The following is a 20,766-nucleotide window of genomic DNA, read 5'->3' as shown; positions in this document are numbered from 1 at the left end:
CTGCTGAAGATTGTTTTTTTTTTTTTTATTGGGACGGAGAATGTCAAAGAAACCATATTGTCCTAAATGAAACAATGCGTTGCATCACTGCAAAGTTGAAATGAAGACCGCTGATTAGGAATAAATACGCCAACGCCTCCGAGAGAACGAGAGGCAGGAGTGAGCGTGCACCTTACCGTAATGTTTTAACAAGGCGTCGCACAATCACTAAATCAAACTGGCCCTAAGATAAAAGTATAATAGACTCATCCCATTTCACAAACAAAAAGCAGCGATTAACTTAAAGAAATGCAACACGATACAGTGATTGGTCTAAACTGTCAAGAACATCTATCAGTTGGCATCAGTCCTGTACATCTTCACAAACCAAACAAAGTCGATGCAACACAAGAGGCATAATAAGAGCACGACAGACAGCAGTGAAGCAGAAACCCCTTTAACCATCGATCCACAGTGTGACAGTAAGGCATCATATCTCCCCGTCAGTGTCTTCAAACAACAAAGTGCTGACAGCTGAGAAATCATCAACAGATGGCCCGGCTGCCTTTTTTTTTTTTTTTTCTTCCAACAATGAGAAATAATGTAGAAGCATGCATTTACACCAGGTAGTATATCTATTGCTATTGTACACATACAATATACAAACATACAGAACAGCTGGAAAGATAGTTGATTAAAAAAAATGCATGATTTGACAATTTAAAAAAAGTTTCCCATTAAAATAGAAACGTTACTCCCGGTACATCATAGATATTTTTTGGTTTATGAAAACATTTGGGGGGGAAAAAAACAAAAAGCTTTTTGTTGTGTATATTTACATTATGAACAAGGATGAAAAAAAGACGATGTGCAAATCTGATTCCATGCAAGCAGTTGCATAATGTAGCTTAGGTGCTCGAGTGATAAGATGGGACCAGAGGGAGGGAGAGACCAGGGACTACTGGCTTCAATGAACGACTCGGCTCTTTTTCCACCGCAGTAATACATCACGGGAACGTTCACACGGGAAACAAAACAAGCAAACTTACATTAAGTAGCATCTTGAGACTAATTCAAACCTTCCGTTACCGATATGCAGGCAATACACAACCAACCTGTTCCAACAATACACGGCACCTCGTCATTCAAGACCAGGATGAAAAGGTAACACTGCTAGTAGAACAAACACCTCACGGGAAGTCATAATAACCTGTAGAGGAACTCTGAGCTCTTAGGATGTCGTCTGGACCCCGAGAGAGAGTTCTGAGATGAATATCGGATGTTGATGTTTTTCTGTTACACAAAGTTTCTAAATCAGACTTTCTTCTAATCTGGTTTTCTTGTGAATTACTACAAATAAAAAACAACAACGTACAGACATACACCACCAAGTAGACAAAGCTTTGTTTTAGGGATCAAAAGCCAATAAAGGTTGGGAACCCCAGCTGTAAGTCCAAAGTTAATGATGCACTTAAGACACTGGTCAATAGAAGAATAAGTTAATTACTGAGAATTAGAAATGGTGCGAAAAAAACAAAAATGATACTTGGATGAAATAAACACTGTTGTGTGAGAAATGCAACACTGGTTCTGGAGAACAACTAATGTGGAATCACAAACATGTCTCTTCCCATTTCCTAAAAGCCAACCCCCCCCCCCCCCCCCCAACAAAAAGCATGAACATGAATAATGTAACAAGTGCAATGCAATGAGGTCCGTGTGCAAATTCACATGACTTGCAAAATTCACCATTTCATTTGAGAAAATGTGATGGATGGTGACGTCTTTGGGCGAGGGTGATTACAGGTGAGCCTTGAGAGCACAGGCATTGAGAGACAAACTTAGGAAGGACGAGGAAGTACATCATTCATTTGATCTCAATATGACATTAGTTAAAAAGGCAACACGAAAGCAAACGAATAAATAAAGAGGACTTGGCATTTAAAATATGAGTGCAGTATCGTAAGTACTACAGATGGATATGTATGTAACTACAGGTACATGTAGGGGCTGAAGGTAGTGGGCTCTAGTCCTCTTGTCTTCAAACAGACAACGCGTGAGGAGTTAAGATAAAAATGTTTCAAAAGGAAACAATCTTGTGTAACTGAAAGGTGCGGTTCCACACTAAGGCAATGATGTTTACAAATGGGTGATAATGGGACAGAAAATAAATACACAAACATATTTTTCTCCTTGATATAATAATTACAGGGCTGTCTTTCGGCTGGTGGAGAAAGAAGGGGGGGGGGGGAGAAAACACAGAGGCTGAGAGTCCAGTGACCATCTCTCTGCACCTCGACCTCCATTCTCTTCTTAGTGCTCCACTGGCTGGGCAGTGTCTGTGCTCTGACCTTCTCAAAAACAAGACCCAAGACTTCAATAGTGGAGCCCGAGAGGCCAGAAGAGGGGGAAGTGATGAACCCGTCCGTGTGGGCTTTAACAGTCTTGCAGGGATGAGCGGTTAGTGGTAATCTTTTGACGACCTTGTGACACCAGTGCCACCACCACCACACCCCCCCAAAGGCCCGGTTTACTCCTGACCTGTCTGCCTGGCCGAGGCAGATGGATGAACAGTAGGAGGATTACGGCGAGGAGGAGGCAGCTGCGTGGTATTTGACGAAGGCAATGGCTGCCAGCTCTTTGCAGAACTCCTCCAGCACGATCACCCCCTCTAGCAGAGTCATGTGGTCGATACTACAGGAGGAAGAGACGGAGAGGTGAGAGGCGCGCACACCAAAAGCCAACCCAGAAGATAAGAGCACGGAACCGTGTGGAGGTACGTACTTGATGCCCTCCGGCTCCAGGCCTAATAATCTCTTCCTCACGAGCAGCAGTTTGGGTGTGAAGTCTGGGATGCGCTGAATCCTCAACATGAGATCTCCCACCACCTAACACACACACACACACACACACACACACACACACACACACACACACACACAATATCACAGCACTGCTTCCATCTGGGCCCACCTCCTCTGAGTAAAGGTGAAACACTTGTAAATCATTACTACACTCACTGGAGACACAAACCAGACAGGAGCTGCTTCCACCAGCCTCTACACTGCCGTTCACACTATGTGCTACTGGGAAAAACATATATATAGTTGGACTGATTCAACTATTTCAAGATACTACACGTAACATTTTTTTTTTTTTTTATCTCAAAGCACTCCAATAACAGTGATTGTTAGCTCTGGGCAGTGTCTGCCATCAGTGATGGGTCAGAGAACGGCTATAATCCAGACGGACGGACGGGGGGGGGTGTCTTACCCTGACGATGACCGAGAACAGAGACCTGCAGCCGGGGGCCAGGTTGATGTAAGGGTCCAGCAGGTACTCGTGCAAGTGGGGGTGTGGAAACAAAGACAGCTTGGACAGCACAGCGGTCACCTGCAGGTTGACATCATAGGGCTGGAGGACAGAGAGGGCCTCAGATATACAACTACACAGGATATCAACTGGTGATGAGAGGGAACTAAAGATGTGTGCGGAATAAATAACTGACACAATAGTCACACAGTGCTCTCTTTCAGATTTGATTTTCTGCGTCAAGAAGCCCATGAATGCCCGTTAGACATCTTCACAATTCCCGTCTAACATCATTTGTCAAATGAGTTTATGGCAAGAGCCGATTGTTTTAGTTTAACAAAAAAAATAAAGAGCATCTGCATAATCAGCAGCTCATTTGCATAATCTTCCCTTGTTTTCCTTCTCCCCCTTTTTCATTAGTGGGCCTCATTTACGCTAAATTGCAGTGAACACTGTTCTCTTGCAGCAAAGAATGACAACATGCGTGTGTGTGGGAACATAAGACCTCAGTGAAAATATGTTTGAATAAAAAACAAAAGGGCCAAAACTTATAGACTTACTTGGTTTGACTTTAAATAACATTTTGTGCTCACTCGCATGCAGAAAGCTGAATTTGATCAATGGAATCTGGTTGCACACGTCTAGTTAGTATGTCGATGAACCAGTTCAGCACGACTCACAAAACCTTGCCTTGGAAATCTGCCATTTGAGATTATTTTGGAATTGATTGGGTCTATCCATTTCCATCGACTAAAGGCAGCCACATGTTGATTCAAGTGGTAAACAGCATGACACCGGCTTTATTTGCTCTGTGGATTTGTTTACAATCTGCATTTGTGATTTAAAAAAAAAGATCACTTACGGATCGGTGAATCCTAAACTATGCAACAGATATTTCATACAGATTTGTTTTTTTGTGAATGATGCAAGCATCATTGCAGATGTTAGCTATATGGCGGATCTAACTCACCTGATCTAGGATGCGACCCATCCTGTCGAAGAGAACCTTGAGGAAGTGGCCCTCGAAGAACGGGCTGTCCAAGTCACACTTCTCAAAAGGCTTTGGATTCCCCCTCCAGTCCCACCGCTGGCAGACCCCACAATAGTCCCTGAACTGAGGAGAACAATTCATCTATACTTAGTGTCTCTTGCAGCGGTTTCCATGGACTTGCCTCAGCAATTAGTTTAATTGTGAAAGACCCAGGGGGGGGGATTTAACCAGAATTGTTTCCTTTTTGTCGAGTGTATCTCGAGCCTTAAACACAGTGCAGAACGAGCCGTACCTGTCTATGTGCATCTCTGAGGTAGGTGTCATAGCCTGTGCCTTCAACATGAAACGATGACTTTGCCTCATCGGGCACCAAACACAGGAAACTGCAGGCAAACAGAGTTCAACAGTTTAAAAGAAAAAAAAACAGGAGACGCACATGCTGTGCGTTGAATAAGGAGCAGACTGTGTACCTGTTGACAATCTTGTGGACCTCTGTCTTCCCGTCAGACTTTGAGTGGTCGGGGCTCTGTTGTGGAGAGGAGCTGAGCCAATCAGAACCAGACAGCCTGCTGTCTGGAACGACGTCGTCACCAAACAGTGGATCCTCCTCAAGGTCTCTGGAGAAAGAACGCCTTCATTAAAAAGTATTTCTATTTACCAGAACATTATGTGATCTCTCAACACAAAACTCTGAGGAAAGAGACAAAAGAGTAAGCCATGTGCTCTTTGTCAGTATTTCTTCGTGCAGTTAAATATATGAGGAATATGAGGTATTTTATGGGATGACAGCATTTCTTTGGGCTGTCGTTGCACTTTGAGTTCTGGAGTGTAACATGTGAAGGAAATGAATGTCTACATAAACATTTACTGTATCTGGAGGTATGGTTACTGTATGCCTGTAGATATAAAAATGTCACCGACATTCTTCAACTATTGACCTCATGTAACCTCTACCAAAACTACGATTGTGTCCTATCATGTAACCCCAGTATCATCATGCAGCCTGGCTTCATTCATTTGCTAGAAAACTAATAAGCCTCTTATATTGATATCTATAAATCTCCCAGAACTGATATGAATCAGTGTCTGACATTCATGCCCTATTAACCATGGCTTCAAAAGAATCCCACCAATTGAAACACACAATAAGAAACTGTTAAGTTGAATTGGTGGCACATCTGGAAAAACACAGCTAGCTGGTGCATTCACTTTATTTCCACTGGTGTGTGTGTGTGTGTGTGTGTGTGTTTGTGCAGATGCTTTTTCCAAGTAGGACTGTAAGGCAGCTCAGGGAGGGCTGCGGTCAGAGGCCGGTCCTTACACGGCATCATGGGGCTGCCCGTTCTCCAGAGGCTCCCGCTCCTCCTGTGGTTTGTTCTCCAGGTAGTTCCTCTCCTCCAGGCTCCGCAGCAGCAAGCTGTGGAGGATGTGCTGGTTGGGCTTCTGGATCAGCTGCTCAAACAGCCGCAGTGTCATGATGCTGATCTGGGGACACGGAAGGAGGCATGAGGCTTAGCTACTTCTATGACCCGAGAGCAACGTGCCAAGTATTTACCCACTGAACAAAAAAAGTAGGCAGCGGCTGTTTCAAACATCAAAGAACGATGATTCATCTCTCTTTTGTGTGATGAAAATGTGTGCAACCGCTCCGTCATATACTAATTAAAATTCATGTGCTTTGGTGAATCAAAGGATTCACTGGAGTCTGGAACTCCTTGAAGGGCAGATGGTGATTTGTACTTTAGAATATCGAACAAGTAAGGAGAAGAAATAATGAACACACGATTTACATTTCTGTAGGAACATTAACGTGATCACGAAAGGGTGAAATAAAAAGGCTTGAATGAGTCAGATCAACAAGACATACATTATGTTAAAAGTACATTCATACATGCTGAATAATGATGCGATATGTACCTCGTCTGACAGGTGGTCGCAGTGCTCGATGAGTCTGTGTCTGAGTGGATTCTGAGCCATAGTAGCTGCAGTCTCTGGCTCTCTGTCCTCTCCTAGCAGGAAGTAAATCATCTCCCGCAGCAGAGCCTCTGAGGTCACCTGCCTGATGATCCTGTTCAGCAGGGCTGTGGAGGTCAGGATGCCCACCTCGGACCTACGAGCACACCGCGCGTTAACGAGCAGTCACGGCGCATAACGCACTGACAGGACCAAGCATTTCAATAAAAGGATGATTGATTGATGATTCAGAGCTAGACTTACGTCTGCATGAGCTGAGGTTCCATAACAGACACAAAGAATCTTTCTCTCACTGCTTTTGCCATCACTGCAGCTGCTGACTGGAAGACAAAAAAATGTACTTGAGCCTTCTGTGGCTTTCAAGATAGCAAAACAATTGCTTGTTCTGTCATTCAGTGGATTCTGAGGACAACATGACACATTGAAGCACAGTGAGTCAGCATTGGTTAAGGACCTTCTGAGCCTCCTTGATGAGCTGGTCACAGTAATCTAGCCAGGACAGGAAGGAGATGAGAGCCCTCTTCCCTGTAAAGACAGCAGCATCCTCCTTCAGGTTGTATACATCCAGACTAGTAAGAGAGGGAAGAAACAAATTAAAGGTTTGATACAAATCTACCAACGTATCCACTGCATGTAGCCTTAATTAATCGTCTGCCTCAACCAGCTATGCAGGGCAGGTCTTGTACAGAAATGTAGCGGGAATCATAATAGTATGTTCTTGCCCTGCTGTTAGCTGGTTGTTGCCTTGTATTTCATAACTGATGACTGTGGATTTAGATTGCATGGACCCAGTAGTAGTGGTGAAATGCTGCCCCCTTTTAGTTTGGAGCATGTGGCTAAACATTACACCTTTAAGGGTTACCAACTAATTCAAAAAGCAATCAAAACTTCAGACGATGACGCAACAAAAAATTGTGTGCAAGTGGTGTTTGGAAGTCTTTAAATATGTGGCTATAGAAAGTAAACACAAGAGAGACATTTACCCCCAATTGACCGACTCCACTGTCTCAATGTCCAAGGGGTCCATGGACTGTGGAAGGGCTTTATAGAAGGAGACCAGCCTGTCAGTCAGGAGCTCACAGAGCTCAGTGTTTTCAATTAAACACTTGGCGGCTGCAGGCTCTGGTAAACTGACCAGCAGCATCAGGCCCTCACACGCCTTCACGACTATCCTGCCATCCTGAGTAGGGAAGAAAATGATACAGCTCATGCTTACAGACTTTCAACCAAAGATCACCCAAAATCCTTTGCATGAAAATAACTTACAGGGCTCTTTGTGAGGTTGAGCAGCGAGGTGACAAGATTGTAATTGTTGCTGTTGTTACTGGTTTGACTAGAGAAGGAGGCAGCAGCTGCAGCCGGAGGCTCCTCTGGGCAGTCAGCCTTCGTCAGAGACTGACCAGTGTCTGGAGCCAACACATTCTCCTTCACCACCTCGGTCCCCCCAGGACGCTTGATCTCAGGTCTCTTTAACTTGTTCTGCAAACATCATAAATAAAAGATGCTCTCAGAATTTCTGCTAGTAATATATACAGATGAATATTTATGACTTATGTTCAACTTTTTCCCCCTTGGTGTCATAACTTACCTCAAGGAAGAAGTTGACAAGATAGGGGTCCTGCTTCAGTTTGGAACAGACGATACAAAGGAACTGAATCTCTTCATTTTCTGTCGGAGCAGTCAGCACCTCCCCACACAGACGGATCAGTTTCTGACAGAGGAGAAAAAGAAGTTAGGAATAAGTTACATAACCTGTCAGTTAGCAGACTATTTTGAGGAGGACTATCAAAAATAACTCAAATCCAGACTGCATTACTTCTCACCTGTACAGGTCTGTGGACATTGATGTGCGGCAGGAGAGGTTGACGAATGTGTGCTAGCAGCTTTGTGTAGAAGGTGAGCACCTGCTGCTTCATCCCTGGAGGACACTGATGGAAAATCATAGAAACAGAATATGTTAGAATTTATTTTCATACCAATATGAAAGTGTCCCCACCCTGCGTGGAAATAGCTCTCAGTGGAGATTCACCAAAAGTGCATGTTGACATTAGGGGTGACCCCGAATAGTCGACCATTGGACGATTCGATCTCAGGACGCTGATTTGCAGCGACGGGAAAATGTGGAAATGAAACAAAATCAAAGAATCAAAGAACAGGCCTCCATTTATTAATCAGAGCACTCGCATGAGAATGTAGCTCTATCAGAGCACTATATATATTGAGATTTTATTCCCTAAAATCAGCTGAGGGGGGCGCTTAAAAGCTGTTTGGGGCTTGCGTCTCTCTTTCGATCAGCGCTCTGTGTGAGTAATACAGACAGCACCTTCTGCAACTACACACACACACACCACATAAACAGAGGGGGCTCAATGAGCAAGAAAAATAAACTACACATGATTTGACGATCAGTCGACTATAGGAAAGACAGATTAGACTATGTTAGTTGTTAGTCAGGGACAACCCTAGTTCACATACAACTATTTGTTAGGTCACTGCACTATGTTTCATCCAATATCACATAGACAGGTGCCATATCGTGATATGCATGTTTTCCTGGAGGTATAGTTCATGTAGTTACCAAAGCATGACTGCCTTACATCTGCCTTGCCCAAGGTGTAGAGAGTCTCCAGGATCTTGTGGTGTAGGAGATACTCCATGCAGGGCCCCGTCTCTCCAGACTCCCGTTCCTTCTCCTCCTGGGTCAGGATGTCCAACATCTGTTCCAGGTGGGATGGGATGTTGGTGTCTGTGACTGGAGCTTTGTCATCTAACAGGGGAAAACGAGGAAGCACGTCAGATCGTCTGTCTGTCCATTCGATATGAACATAAGTGAAAAGGTCATGCACATCTCCACCACATGTTGGAAGTGCATAAAGTGTGAAAGCTTCTTTATTCTTCATCTAACCACTTCAACTCTGCACGGTTTTCCCTTCCATGGCCTTTTTTTTTTTTTTTTTTTTTTTTTAAATAACACTACAGTGTTAAAAGAGTGGCCGAAGTACGGGTGAATTAATTCAATGACAAGGTAGGATACATGTGTGTATATCATGCTGAATGTAAGAAAGCACACAATGCCATAAAATATATTCAGTAACAAGAGATAAATCACAACAGCTTCCATCAAAATGATCAAATAATTTCGTAAAGCTACTACAATGAACTGCAGACAAAAGTTGCACTATTTACGAGTACCCTTTATAAAATCTTTCAATTCACTGCAGCAGCGTCTGACAGTTGAATTTGCACAATCCGGGTTCTGGTTCTCCCGTGCCCCCCTTCCCTCCAGCAGGCCCAGCAACGCGGCCTGTGCCTCAAGCAGTTTGGTGTCTGTGTGGCTCCCAGTGGAGCAGCAAGGGGAACTCTCCTCCTCTCTCCGTAGCTTCCGAGTGCACAAAAAGGCGGCAGCAAAGCCGGATCTGGAGCCGAAGGCCTGCAGAAACCTGACCTGAAGGAGCTTCTGGTGGACCTGCACGGGTTCATCTGATTTTGCATGGAAGCCGACATAGGGGCACCGATGACGAGCATTAAAAATAACTATTTAGAAATAGTCAATTTTCTCGCTCATGGTCATGTTTACTTATGCGTCATATAGAGTAATCAGTATTAAATTGAGACTGTTTCATAACCAGTTCAAAGTTCCTCACAGTAACTTTAAATTAGTTATCATGTGGACTGCCTTCTGTGACCTCGAAATAATAGATAAAGTTCATTCAAGTCACAAGTCTGCTAAATCAGTGATTAAATGCCCCTGAAAAAAAAAAGCTCAGCGACATAATACTCAGGATAGAGATAATCCCCCATCAGCTGTTCAGAGGAAATCTTGTTAAACTGGTGTAATTGGGAAAACTGCTGCAAAGAAACTCTCCTTTGTATTGAAGAATAAGAAAATGAGACTTTACTGGCCCAAAAGGACTAGACAGCAGTAGTTCACATCAAAGCTGTCTTTACATGACTGGGTTTAACCATCAAGTACATAGACAGACGCAGAGTGTATGAGGCAAACATGACAGAGAGTCTATTGCAAACACAACCAGCACGGCATTCAGAGCATGCTTCACAATAACGCCTTGTAACTTGTATTTCTTCATAAGCATTCCCTTTGCACTGCCTGTGTTCATTGTATATACAGTGGTGCTCCATGTGCAGGTGATTAATTAGTTGATCAACAGAACATTTTGATGATCAATTAATTATTAGTTGAGAAAGAAATATGATGCATTTGCTGGATAAAGCTTAAAATGCTACCATTTGCTTGCATTTTCTGGTGCCATAGGTACAAATGACATCAACAACTTTGAAAGCAACCTGCACAACAGTCAACCGTAACAGGTGTAAACATATTCGTTCAGACTTTTCTTACCAGAAGTCTCAATGTAATAATGTGTAATGGCCTTCCAGTGGTAGACAAAGTCCTCCTGCAAGGGCAGCGATGGGGCAAGCTGAAAAAGAAAAATGCAAACAGAAGCATATTGAATGTTTACACTGGTGGCCAAGAGAGACATCATAGTGACATGTTTATGTTTCAGACGCTTTCAAACAGAAGTTGAGATTGAGAAGACTGGTTAGTCTTGGAAATGTATCTTCTAGCTTACAATTAACTAGATCAACTCTGTGATTAATGGTTCTAATGTGCCACTACAAGCTGCAGTGACCAGTGATCCAAGACACAGCCCAGAACTCTTCTAAATGTTAAATAATGGGGTTTAACTTTCACTTTTGAGTGACATTAAGCTTAAGCCTCGTCATGGGTCTCATCATCGTACACACTATATGGCAGAATTAAGAAATAACAAGCTAATATTACGCCAGAAGTCAAAAGTGTTCGCTTTGGGTCACCGCCAAGCGTCTATTGTTTGAAACTCGTGAGGTGAAGCAGCTTGAAAACAGTTTTCAGGTTATTGCTGGTTTCTAGCTAACGCTAACTGGCTAACAAAGCTAAGCTGTGCGACGGAAAAACGTTTGCGCAACATCAAACGAGGATGTCCAGTCGTTTCGACACCGCTCCTCGTGATAAGACTCCGCTGTTTGAAACGGGATAGCTAGCTACCTAGCTATGACTTTACTTAACAGTTAAGCTTTTTGGGGCTCAAACGTTAATAGTTATCAGTTACCATTAGCGGCTAACTAGCTCAGCTAGCCAAACTACCTTAAACATTGGCGACTTTCTGCAATGAACAAACGGGCAATGTGAAAATGTGTTAGTTAGTAATACGAAAGAACAGCGGAAGAAACGCACCCACTGATATATTATCGACAAATACAAACAAATTGACAGGACAAACACAAAACGCTAACATTAGCTTGCGCTAATACGTTAGCTCGCTAGTTAGCAACGTAGCCCTAATGCTGACGTTCTGTGTGATGTCCCAAAGGCCCCTTTCAACCAAAATAGACAATAGACAAAAGCAGGCCATTGGATACACATATGTTGTTTGTAAAAAAAAAACTCACCGCTTCCACAGCATGCTGGAGAATGGACGTGAATTTTGAGAACATTTTGTTCTTCGACTGGACTAGTTTCTCCCGAGAAGACCTAGAGAATTCCTCTATCTTCTTCTTCCTGTTGTTGCCGCCTCGATCCAGATTGGAGGTTTCATATAATGACCCTTGCAACGAAAGAATAAAGGTGAGCAATAAAACAGTAACACGTTGGTGTCCACAGGTATTCACAGGCCTGGCTCAACCACTGTAAACAAGACGTCTACAGACTCAAGTAACGTATGCCCACTGTGGACACGGTGGCACTTCCTTCGCCAAACGCTACTGTTTCAACCCACCAGGGGGCGCAGGCACACAAAGCACCGGCGTATAATTACTGACAACGATCAATGCATACAAATGAAGACAGCAACCAATACATTCAGTGAGGGACGGTGAGCTATATTTCCAGCTTGGAAACAACAATCAATACGCCCATGACAAATATAAAAGCAAGTATGGGATTCCGATAACCAAGCAATACATGTTATATGGAAACGACCCGGTGAGCTGTAAAATCAATTGATTTTGCCCCCACATAATGCACGGATGTGGGCTATTTTTCTGATATTGCAGTGTTTTTCCCAAATGGAGCTGAGGTTATACCAAGAGTCACTGCTTTTAGGATCAGGTTGAGGAGTCCACGTGATGAATTGGCTAGATCGACAAATATGTGCCTTTGAGTAGCCGGATTTATTGCGAACAAAAACATGTAAAATAACATTCATAGCGCCTGTCAACTTTGTGATTTAGCCCAACTACCACGTCCAGAACAGCACAGTCATCCCAGACAAAAAGAAAAGTAGGCTAGCTGGTTTAACGATAAGGCGACCCGACAGCAGCTGCAGGCGAGACATTTCTGGAATTATTTAATTTATAACTCCGTAATTCTGTGATGTTATGTTCAAATATGGACATAAACTTGTTGGAAAATAAGAAGGATGCTGTCTGTTCCAGGACACGCCCTGTCGCTGGAAAGTGCTCTCTTCCATCGCGCAGTCTAGTCTAGTCTATACAAATCACCGGCTGTATGCTTCCCCGCGTTTAATCCCGTTAAATGACAGCCAAACAACTTAAAGCACAGATAATATTAGGCTGCCAACCGGTCTTTTCCCCTCCGTCAAAGCTGCACCGGGGCTCCGGGTTATCTCGGCAAAGAAAGAGAGGCTCTACCTACCGGGCATGTCTGCTAGAGGTGAGTGTCTTTTGCCGCAGAAGCCTTCATAACAATACACATACAGGAAAAAAGTCTCTTAATATTTGGCGGGGGAGGGTCTTGGTTAAAGAACGGATGCAATGTAGCAGAGAGCCCGTTTGCGTCGTCTTTGGGAGGTTCAGGCTGCGATAATGACACTGTTATTGTAAGTAGGTTACACGGGTAGGTTATAACTACAGCTTCCACTGCTGCAGCCCTTTCTAGACAGCCTACAACTTATTCTGTTGAAATGAACGCTCCGTTGCAACCTATAAATAGATCACACCTTCTGTCCCAGCTGTGATAATGAACCTTATCTGATTGCTGTTTCTTTTACCATTTGACATTATCCTTAATCAGGGCTGATGTTAAAGGACGCACACATCCTAATTGTTGCCTAAGTGAAACTGTTGATGGAGGACATATTCTTAATTGGTTGGTTGTGATACAATAAAGTAGTGCAATACCAGGGTTATTGTACCTGTCAAGCGTTTAGCTGGTGAGGTGATAAAAAGTACATCGTTTTTGGGAAAAAGAACACAAATGTAAACTATCATTTGGTGCAACAATCTCAACTTGTCTGATTGGAGGAGAGGCTTTCACCTCTTGTTGAGCATAAATCCGTTTATACCTGCAAAACGGCACAGGCGGAGCATGTTTGTGTGCCAATCAAGTGGACCTTTTTTTCTGGATTAGCGTCAGGTGACTTTGCTCTCTGGCAGAAGAGATAAAGAGCCTCCAGCTATTCCTGCTATATTGTGTTCAGACAGTCTGACCGTCTGATTGTGAGCTGGATAAAAAACATAGTATTAAATCTCGTGTTATGGGTCTGATCCTGTCATTGCGTAAAACATTTATAAAGAAGCTCAAACTGTACAGTATGTCACTCACCTTCAGACTCTGTGTGGTTGAGCCTGTGTAGCATGATGGCTTTGCCCCCCCCTTCCCATCACTGATGTGGCCTATCTGTCCTATGGCTGCTGCTGGTGGAGATCGATGGAGCTCAGAGCCCACCGCTTGATGGCCCCCCTGTGGTACATAGATCTGATTAGCACGCTTCAGCCCCTGCAAGCAGCCAATCATTATTCATGAGAAGTAACTGCACCAGTTGTGGCAATTACCTCTGTGTTAGCGCCACACGGAAGTGAGATTATTCATTTATTATCACAGATAAATCAGGCACATTGATGCAAACAGCATTCTCTGTAACAATATGTCCTATTAAACAGATATTTGTCATGGGCCAGGCTGAGTCAGTGCCTTTTCAGTTGCACCGGCTATAGTACTCCCATCTCACATGTACTGGACATCTTGATTCACAATATTTAACCAGAGGACATAGAGTGTTTTTGTGTATAGACAATAATTCAGACTATTGTTTGTGGAAATATATGTCCTTCTTATATGCTTTGAAGAGAATCTGAATGCACTATCCAATGTGTTTCGGCCAGTCAGAATGTATTTTGAATATTTTTGTCATCTTTCAAAAGAAAATTGAGATAATTGATTCATCATTTAAGTGATTTCTTTGAGCAACATGCTCAAATATTTTCCATTTCCAGCGTCCCAACAGTGAGCTTTAGCTGCTTTCCTTTGTCAAAATGTGATAGTAAACGTAATACCTTTGGTTGGTTGGCGAAAACAAACAATTTGAAGACATCCCATTGGGTTTTATCAATTAATGATTTCAGAGAGGAAATTATTTAAAAAGTAACAATTAGTATAGGCTTAATGTGGACTACTGTAAAGAATGGACGTGATCCCTGGCCTGATCCGCGTTAATGTCTGAAGTATCAGTGTATAGCTGCAGGCTGAGCCTACACTGTTGTTGTATTATTTTAGATATTGTAGCATCTATAAATCTATAGGCAAGATCTAAATCACGTTAGCCGATTGAAACATTTTCCTTCCCACAGACAACAGGAAGTTAGAAAAAGGCCTCAAAAGACTCCACGTTTCCCTCGTAGTAAGCATTTATGATGACCAGCCCCTCCCTCAGTTGTCCAAGCATTAGCCATTACTGTGCTCTCAGTCTTGCAGTCGCCGACTCCCCACCCCCTCTTATCAGCACAGGGCCATCAGCGTTTACCTTGGTAGTGATGCTCTTCCATTAGTCACCCCACCTTTTAATACACCCTTGAGGCCATACTGCTCTATCTGGACCTTTCAGTGTCGTATCATATTTCCTGTGCTGTTTTCTTCTGTCTAGAATCTCTTTACATGATTTTATTTTTGAAATAAAACCTTTTTTTCTATATGTACAACTTTTATCCTGTGGGATGTTGACGGAGCAGATACTGTATATTATTTCGAGCAGTGCTTTTACCTTCCTTCTAACCTGTAAGCTGCTGCAGCGAGTCTTTCATTCATGGTCACTGAGCAGTTAGAGCGGAGCAACTGGGAGTTAAGTGCTTTGTTCAAGGTCACCTGGGTAATAGCATTCATCAGATTCCTCCATCTTCTCCCTCTTGGTTGGTGAAATCACCTTAAAACCTGCCACAGTGTGCCACAATGTCATTTAGCATAATCTTGTCTTTTATTGTTATAATTTGCTGTTCTGCTATCATTGGTTCTCCGCTGTTTACGTTGAGCATTCATACGTGGGTGAATTTATTTTTCCTCTTGGTCCACGGGAGCCATTTATCTCTGAATCTTAAAACAGCATGTTGGATGACAGAGTTCTCACATATGTGGGCCCCAATGTTTCTGCTACTCCTGGGCTGTTTCTAAGTGTTGGCATGTCACATTTTATAGCTTATTTCATTGACGTTTTTGATGGCATTGTAGTAGAGTGTGTTGAGTTTATATAGGTTTTTTACTAATGACATCTTCAACATGAATCTGAGTTTACCACAATGCGGCAAAACGTTCATATTTAGACCTGCGATCACAATTAATATACAGAAATAAATGAATACTTCTTATTGTTATAAGTTGTAGCATGAATGCAAGGCGTACAGAGTTGTGTCAGCCTAAAGAGATTGGGGGTAACTATAGTTTGTGGGCCATGCGTCCCCATTTTATCCCCATTTTCAATAGACTTTACTGTTTTCCAGCAGTCAGATCTGACAGTAATCAAATGCATTTGAATGTCAGGATAGCTTTAAGTGACCAGCGGCAAAAGAAAGTCCTCCTCGGTACATCTTCCGCTTTGCCCTGCTCTGACCTCCTTCTCTGCCCCGCCCTTTCCCCGAGCAAGGTTAGCACATCCGGCACACCGTACCTGTTACACTGCAGTGCTATCCGGATGATCAATGGTGGAGGGAAAAAGGAGGCATGGCTCCATTCTGCAGTAACTTAATGCCTCATCCTTATGCCACCACTGGAGAGGGCTGCTCATGCTCCAACAGCACGACCCTCTGCATCAGCACTTTTCTCTCTGTGTGTGTGTGTGTGTGTGTATACTCTATGTGCGAATATGGGGGTTGGTGTGCGCGCGCATGAATGTGTCCTGGCAAAAGCCTGCATAATTGATGAGCAGGGGAAGGAGTGAAAGCGCTGCCGGACGGGACAGTGTGTGTGTGAGTGTGTAGAGATGGGGGAGAGGGATACAGCGTGGCAGGAGCCTGGCTACAATGGGCTCTGCAACTACGCCCAAAGAATCACCTCCTGCTTCGGACTGGATGGTAAGACAGGAGGGGAAACAGATGAAGAGGAGGAGGAGGGAGGGGGGGGGGGGGTGTTTTTCTTCTTGTGTGAAGCAGAAACGGCAGAGGCTAGGAAAATGTTTGGGATGTCTTTTGTGTGCGATGCAGATTTTTTTCTGCGTGCAGGTACAGCAGTCTCGCTTTCTGAGCACGTATGTGTTTTGATCTGCGAGTGTGTGTGTCAAAGCTACCACACGGGGGATGACAGTTGGAGGGCAGTGCCTCACTGCAGCAGAATAGCACGTCCGTAGCTACCCCCGAGGTCCATGTGTCTGCGTGTGTGGGTGTAAGAGTGGACGTCCTCTTGCTTGCACCTCACTAACACTTTGATCTTAACCCCGGCTCTCTGAATGGGAGTTGAAATGAGTTAATTACTGCATGGATGTAAATATAAGCCAATTTGGCCAGCTAAGCTCCAGCCATCCCGTTTCTGTGCTCCCTCTCAGACGAAGAGTCATCAAATTGGAAGTGCAGGCCAAGCACGACATCCCTAGACCTAAAGGGTATTTTGTGCTTTGTCATTATCTGCTTTTCATCATGCCTACGTACCTCAATGATTCATTTCATTTCCTGGGAGAAAGTAGCTGTGATGAATCTGTTTGATGAATATTAGATGTCTTGGAAGGTTTTTCTGTTCTTGTGCTTTTAGTTATTTTTCTGTGTATGTATGGAAGAGACAGTCCGTGTCCTAGAAGCACTGTTTTCACTTAAAACATATCAGAGCACTGGTGTGGGGTTATTTTTGTTTTTGTGGAGTTTGCTTAGATTCTCCCTCTGCATCATCTTATCTTTTCACCTCCCACCAGAACATGTCTATGAATCAAAGTTTGCCTCATGCTAACCAAACTCACATTTCCAAGAAAGGTGACTGCATCTTTGACTCACGAAAGAGTGCTTGTAAGACACTCAGTAGCTCGAAATGTTGGTTTTATACGGATTTGGCTTGTCAAGAAAACACTCTGGAAGTCTTTGCAGAAACAAATTCGTCCCAACATTAGATGGTTCGAAGATTAAAAACTCAGAACATGCTTTCTTACTAAGTTACATCTTCCAAAATCCGATACCCGATGATTTCAGAGGATAATGGTGAGCCACATGCTGGCATTTCCATTTCAGCACTGATGTAGTACTAACAGTATCTGTTATTGTGAAGGATCCTGCTGCTGATTAACAGTGGGTTTGTGCATTGTTGGCTGGTGGAATGACCTTGTAAAGGACTGGCAGCCTTCCAAGCCAATCTACCCTTGTACCTATGTCTTGGATCACTGTGATGCTGCACACCGTTATGCATCCATTTAGGTTAATGCAAAGCACATTAACACAAAAACCCTCGTTGTGAGCGTAATAGAATATAGAATGCTCTCTCAAGGAGGATCTTCTCGTCTAATGACTTTTTCTGACCTAAAATGTAGCACACAGGGGGGAAAAACGACGCGTTTAGCTTTTTTAAAGGTCTGCCAGAATCTCATCTCGTCATTGGACGGATGTGAATGAGCAGAGCAGTGATTGGGATGCACATGAGCCACATCAGGTACAGAGACTCCCAACACATGCAGGGCCTGATGTAGAGCTACCTAACCCCACCCAGAAGATAATCATGGGATCGACGTCAGCCCTAAGCTGCTTAAGGCACTAGGCTGGCTGGGCTGAAGACGCTTCCTACATCCACTGCCGATCTGAAGTGACAAGTGGAGGGATCGTAACAGGACGAGTTTTCCACCGCTGGATATTGCCGTGATTTTATGATGAGCTGCTGTGAAGTCGCCCACCAATCTCTGGCTCCTTTGTTTGCTCTTTGTGCCTCTATGAACACCCCGTGTTCTTAATGTCAAAAGGCGACTGGATTTTAGAGCGGGTCTGAGCCCAACCCTGGCCGACGTCTACCTACAGTGCTTCACCCTACTCTGTGGGACAGCCGAAAGGGAGCAGGGCGCCATGCCCACCCTGCCCAATCTCAACAGCCTGGGCAAGCTGTGCAGCTCCAGCCGCAGCAACAGTGTCGACCGCGTCCGGGTGAAGCGCAAGAGCTCGGTCAAGCGCATGTCCATCATCGAGGACGGGCACGTGGCCGAGGTCCTGTACCTCATCCCTAAACAATACATGGAGCAGCTGCCTTACCTCGACCCAAATGATTATTACCTGAGTGAGAGGCTGAACGATGTCGCTACAGGTAGGACAGGAGCAAAAATACCTCTATTTGAAGAATGCGTTCACCCATCTCACATTACAGCCATGCATCCCAGCTGTGGCTGACTGCAACACCAGTCAGCTTTAATGAGGATTGCTTAATCAATGAGAAATACAAAAATGTACTATTAAAATACAAAACAACAAGTTTTCGCATTGGCTTTACAGGAAGTACTTTGTTCTTCTTTTAGATGCTTTTAATTGAAGTTGCATTTCATTCTATCCTGTCCCTTTTCCTCTCCTCTGCTTTCCCCTTTCCAACAGTTGTTTGTTGAAACCACGAGGGGCTGTTGTTTTGGTCGTGTCTCGCTTGTTTGGCCACCCTGCTTTGCATTCTGTTTGCGAGTAGGTGTCTGAAAGTGAATTGATTAGTCGCTGCTCAGAGATTACTTCATTTTAATTGGATGACAGTGAGTGATTACACCTTTTGAGGCTTTCCACATCTGACCCATGCATATGTGTGAGTGCCCCTGTCCACAAGTTATGCAACCGCAACTCCCCGACGCCAAAACAGTGTTGCTTCAAATGTTGAAAAAAAAACAGGAAATGAATCACCGCCCTCTCCATAGTTATATAATATAATGCAAACCGCATATGCAAGGGCTGACCTGCTGCTTTTTGCCAAGCAACAGTACACGGGGAAGCTACATGGTGGCTTATATCAGGATTACAACATGGGCATGAGGACAAATCGAGATTTTCAGACCTTATGTATCCTCTGACTGCATGCCAGGCACAGTAGTAAAGTCATCATCGCTTGGAACTCGTTTGTAAATACCACAGACGGCAGCAACTCCTTCGGTTTTGGAGAGGAAGTTTGATATTGACTAATGGCTCAGGTTCAAGGAAGCTTTGTGTCTGCACACTGACCCTAGATCAAAAGGTCACAAAGGTCAAGGCTTATGTTAGCCATTTCATTCCTTCAGTGACAGCTAAAATCAATCAAAGCGACAGTGACAGTCAATAGCTACTTGTATGCTCGGGAGGCCAAGACTGGGTCATTTCACTGCTGCTTTAATGTTTTTGGACAGGAAAAAGGCTTCCATGACTTTCCTGAGACCTGATAAAAACAGCAAAAAGAAACAATAATCCTCATTTTATTTCATCTTTTCTTGAACCTCTCTAGTGTTGAAGTGTCAACCCAACAAAGCTGAAGTGTTGTGTTCACTGTTTCCACACCGTAAGCAATGCTGCATTATTCCACCGGTTAAGTGCTTTTGAATATGAGTGGCACTTATTCGACTCCTCAAGTGGATTGTAGGTTAAAACATTATTTCTTTTGGTTTGTAAATTGTTGTAATACCCACTGAAAAAGAAAGAATGTGGAATGAATGTTGTGATGAAAACATGTTTCTGTGTATTCAGAGTCGCTGCAAACACAGGAATGTTTTTGCAAAGACATAGACTTTGAAGAAGGTTGCACAGGATTGCTGCTCAAAAGGTTCTCGCTGTTTTGTTGTTTTAAAATAGAAACAAGCTGGTGAAGTCTTTTTCATTACCCAGAGATAGAAAGGCAGGTCTGTCTATGCTCCAAAAGAGTTGAGGGGTTCATCCTGCTCATTTTCTAGCTGTCACGCTACGTGTCTGGTGGATTTGTAAAAATTGGCAAATCATCACCTAGTGCATAGGGTGTGTAGCTGAGAGCGTATGCACATGAGTGTTCGGTATACATCTGTGTGCGTGTGTGTAGTTCCACTAATCCTCATTTTAATCCCAGGGATAACTCTGCAGTAAATCCACACAAACCACTGTTGTTTACTGTAAATGTGACCTCAGTCTGGCTTCACCACTGACAGGCAATAATCTATAACTTTAAATCAAATGGCCTTTATTTCGGTCTATGATATGCTAAATCCCAACAATGCTTAGTCTGCTCTGATATGAGGGCTGTGCAGGGTTATTACAGGACAGTGAGACATGGATCATAGGTGAGCCAAATAGAAACCTTTCATCCATTGATAATAGGCTTTGCCACTTGGGAATTACTCTTGGCAAGGCTTATG

At 43.6% G+C, this 20,766-nt stretch overlaps 2 protein-coding genes across 6 annotated transcripts in view; one reads left to right on the top strand and one right to left on the bottom strand.

Annotated features, from left to right (window-relative positions):
* Positions 1-10: 10 nt before the first annotated feature.
* fhip2a (FHF complex subunit HOOK interacting protein 2) lies at positions 11-12,013 on the bottom strand. Of its 5 annotated transcripts, XM_076077317.1 has the most exons (17): positions 11,708-12,013; positions 10,617-10,695; positions 8,854-9,023; positions 8,080-8,184; positions 7,845-7,967; positions 7,523-7,735; positions 7,240-7,436; positions 6,711-6,825; positions 6,500-6,576; positions 6,200-6,392; positions 5,604-5,767; positions 4,753-4,899; positions 4,575-4,665; positions 4,262-4,405; positions 3,253-3,393; positions 2,764-2,867; positions 11-2,673 (listed from the first exon to the last, which is right to left on the bottom strand). In XM_076077317.1, exons 1-17 carry the CDS (start codon positions 11,750-11,752, stop codon positions 2,562-2,564), a joined length of 2,220 nt encoding a protein of 739 aa, XP_075933432.1. In that variant the 5' UTR covers positions 11,753-12,013; the 3' UTR covers positions 11-2,561. The 5 variants fall into 5 exon arrangements, with proteins under 5 accessions (XP_075933432.1, XP_075933435.1, XP_075933431.1 ...); XM_076077320.1 differs by lacking the exons at positions 10,617-10,695; positions 11,708-12,013 and having other exon boundaries at positions 8,835-10,610; XM_076077316.1 differs by lacking the exons at positions 10,617-10,695; positions 11,708-12,013 and having other exon boundaries at positions 8,854-10,610.
* Positions 12,014-12,252: 239 nt separating this feature from the next.
* The window catches only part of ablim1a (actin binding LIM protein 1a), a 37,302-nt gene continuing 28,788 nt past the window's right edge, over positions 12,253-20,766 (top strand). The window contains exon 1 of the mRNA XM_076077159.1: positions 12,253-12,929. Within this exon, the coding sequence (XP_075933274.1) occupies positions 12,917-12,929 (13 nt within the window). The 5' untranslated portion in view covers positions 12,253-12,916. The remainder of the gene's footprint in view (positions 12,930-20,766) is intronic.

Source organism: Anarhichas minor, unplaced genomic scaffold (genome assembly GCF_050575085.1).
Source record: "Anarhichas minor isolate MPS153535 unplaced genomic scaffold, ASM5057508v1 ptg000058l, whole genome shotgun sequence".
In the NCBI taxonomy this organism is placed as follows: domain Eukaryota; kingdom Metazoa; phylum Chordata; class Actinopteri; order Perciformes; family Anarhichadidae; genus Anarhichas; species Anarhichas minor.
Note: the sequence above shows the minus strand (reverse complement) of the source record. Positions and strands in the feature narration are given on the sequence as shown.

Excerpts from the sequence above, each read along its gene's own strand:
- fhip2a (XM_076077316.1), bottom strand. The coding sequence starts at position 9,156 with ATGAAGAATAAAGAAGCTTTCACACTTTATGCACTTCCAACATGTGGT. Across the intron at positions 6,826-7,239 it reads GTGGAGTCGGTCAATTGGGG|TCTGGATGTATACAACCTGA; the intron begins GTAAATGTCTCT and ends CTCTCTTACTAG. Across the intron at positions 6,577-6,710 it reads TCATCAAGGAGGCTCAGAAG|TCAGCAGCTGCAGTGATGGC; the intron begins GTCCTTAACCAA and ends TTTGTCTTCCAG.